General features: G+C 45.8%; 1 protein-coding gene across 20 annotated transcripts in view; it reads right to left on the bottom strand.

Annotated features, from left to right (window-relative positions):
* Positions 1-1,810, bottom strand: part of LOC118369201 (retinal guanylyl cyclase 2-like) — a 42,104-nt gene extending 40,294 nt beyond the window's left edge. For all 20 annotated transcript variants that reach the window (XM_052497688.1, XM_052497686.1, XM_052497680.1 and 17 more), the window contains exons 1-5: positions 1,637-1,810; positions 1,469-1,545; positions 496-945; positions 166-267; positions 1-65 (exon numbers count right to left, since the gene is read on the bottom strand). The exon at positions 1-65 is cut by the window's left edge and continues 11 nt beyond it. In XM_052497688.1, the coding sequence (XP_052353648.1) occupies positions 1-65; positions 166-267; positions 496-830 (502 nt within the window). In that variant the 5' untranslated portion in view covers positions 831-945; positions 1,469-1,545; positions 1,637-1,810. The remainder of the gene's footprint in view (positions 66-165; positions 268-495; positions 946-1,468; positions 1,546-1,636) is intronic.
* Positions 1,811-2,195: the final 385 nt, after the last annotated feature.

Consider the following 2,195-nt stretch of genomic DNA (forward strand, 5'->3'; position numbering starts at 1 on the left):
CCTTGCCCAGTAGCGATGCAGCGTCACAGTACCCAGGGTTGACCGGCCCGATGAAGCCTGAAGCCCTGGTGAATTCATGAATGAACGTCTCAAGTCGCCCTGTAGGACCCTGACAGGATTTTTTTTGACATATTGTGAAGAAAAGTAATGTACATTACAACAAACCTGGTATAGAAGCCCATGAACCCATCCAGAGCCCTGGAAGTCTCACACTTCTCTTCCAGAATGACATAATTAAAGGTGGCTGCCAGTGAGAGGACCGGGTCTCTATTGATACATACCAGACAGATCAATCGATTAGTTGATCGAAGGCATCCATAGACATTTGAAAATTAGGGACAGATACCATTAAATAAACAAGATTATGTTCAGAATAAAAAGTATTTGTGGCATTTTTTCCCTGCATAACTTAAGTAAGCATATTTCATAAACTAATCGGCCTTAGCAACCAACAACTAATCAATTCGGAAAAACGTATGTTGAACTCATCCCTACCTGTTGATACGGTTGACTGCCAGCTGGGCCGCCACACTCGGCAGCGCTTTGGAGAAGAGAGGGTCACATGACCACGGCCCTACCACCCCGACACGGAAGTGAGCAGCGTGAGCAGGGGAGGGTCCAATGAGCCAAAGGCACAGGGCGGCAAGCAGGAGGAACCGAAGGACACCATACCGATAGCGAGGGAGCTGGAGGGAGCGAGGGATGGAAGACAATAGAGGGGAAGAGATAGGGAGGGGGGCGGGGTGTGCCTTAGGGTGCTCAGGGGTTGTGTGTCCGTGCGCGGCCCATGTCTGAGTTTTGCTGTGGAAGGCACAGAGCGGTGGTCGCATCTCAAGGATAACACACGCTATGCACACGCCAAGCCGCTGCTCCACGCGTGTCACTGCAGTCACAGGTCCTTAGACGACAAAGCTCTGAACGTGTCGGCCCCAACGTCCCGAAGATCTGAGACAATAGGAGGACCATCAGCATTCACATATTGTGACCAATCAAAATGGGTTTATATTGCGTTCGCATATCCATCTGTCAGAAAGTAAAAGCAGCCCCTAAAAGATCATGTCATGTTGACAAATCGCCTGTCTTAACCCTTCCTTCCACTCTTTCTACATTTTCATTGACAAAAGTTATTTCACACTGATGTCTGTAATTCTACAGGCTGTAAACGGCTCTACTAAAACCCAGGATTATCTGACTAAATATGACCGTGGATTTATCATCCATAATCCCTATCCCGCGTAGGCGTCTCATATGAACCTTTGGAAAGACTGTGGCTTAACAATAGTTGTACGGTTTTAAATAATATTTGATCTAATGTTTGCATCAATCAATTTCAGGCTACTTGTTATTAGAAAGAACACATATGTTGATTATATTTTTGAGTTTTGTGTGTTAAGCCTATAAAATATTGCCAACAATGACTTCTTAACTCACCTTTGTTTATGAGTTAGTATACAGAAACAGCACTTACCATGCTAGGAGGAGAAGGAGGACGAGGCTTACTTCAATTCTCCTCTATGGCGTCGCCTCCTCGGCACAAAAGTAGGCCTATCACAGAAAAGGAAAGTGTCAGCGTCGTCAAATTGATCCAAGTCACATCCTCAACGACACACAAAAACAACGGCAAGGTTTCACATACCAGCTCAAAGACTATTTGGCCTACAGAAATGCAACGTTTTAAAACGTGCATAACTTAATATTTTATTTGTATTTCGGCCTATCGAGCGAAAGTTCTTCCACTGGGCCCGGGGTGCGCCATACAAGTGAGCGTCAAATCTCATAATCCTCTCACCAGTATCATCTCAACGGAGAGTGAGGGTGTGTGACAACCTTTGCGACCTAGAACAAGTGACCCTTCAGATTATATCAAATCCAATCTCCTGCAGCCAGCTATGATAGGCCTGCAACACCTTCCTATGTGGGAGTTCTGATCATGTAGATCCATCGTAGGCCATTAGGATCATTTGTATGCTACAATGGCGGGATAATTGATAGCAACAGAACAAACATATTCTACTTCTGAACTCTCTGGGACAGAACAGAACTCCTGCAGGCTCTAGATTCCAAGCTGGCATTCCATCTGGATCTCCCCTGTAGGCCGATATGGTCCACGGAGACTTTCTGATTTATTCCGTATGCTCCATCTGTCTGTGAAACAGATGGAAACTGTGAATGCATCTGCCCCGTGGAATGGGTGT

The sequence above is a fragment of the Oncorhynchus keta genome, chromosome 35 (assembly GCF_023373465.1).
Source record: "Oncorhynchus keta strain PuntledgeMale-10-30-2019 chromosome 35, Oket_V2, whole genome shotgun sequence".
Taxonomy (NCBI): domain Eukaryota; kingdom Metazoa; phylum Chordata; class Actinopteri; order Salmoniformes; family Salmonidae; genus Oncorhynchus; species Oncorhynchus keta.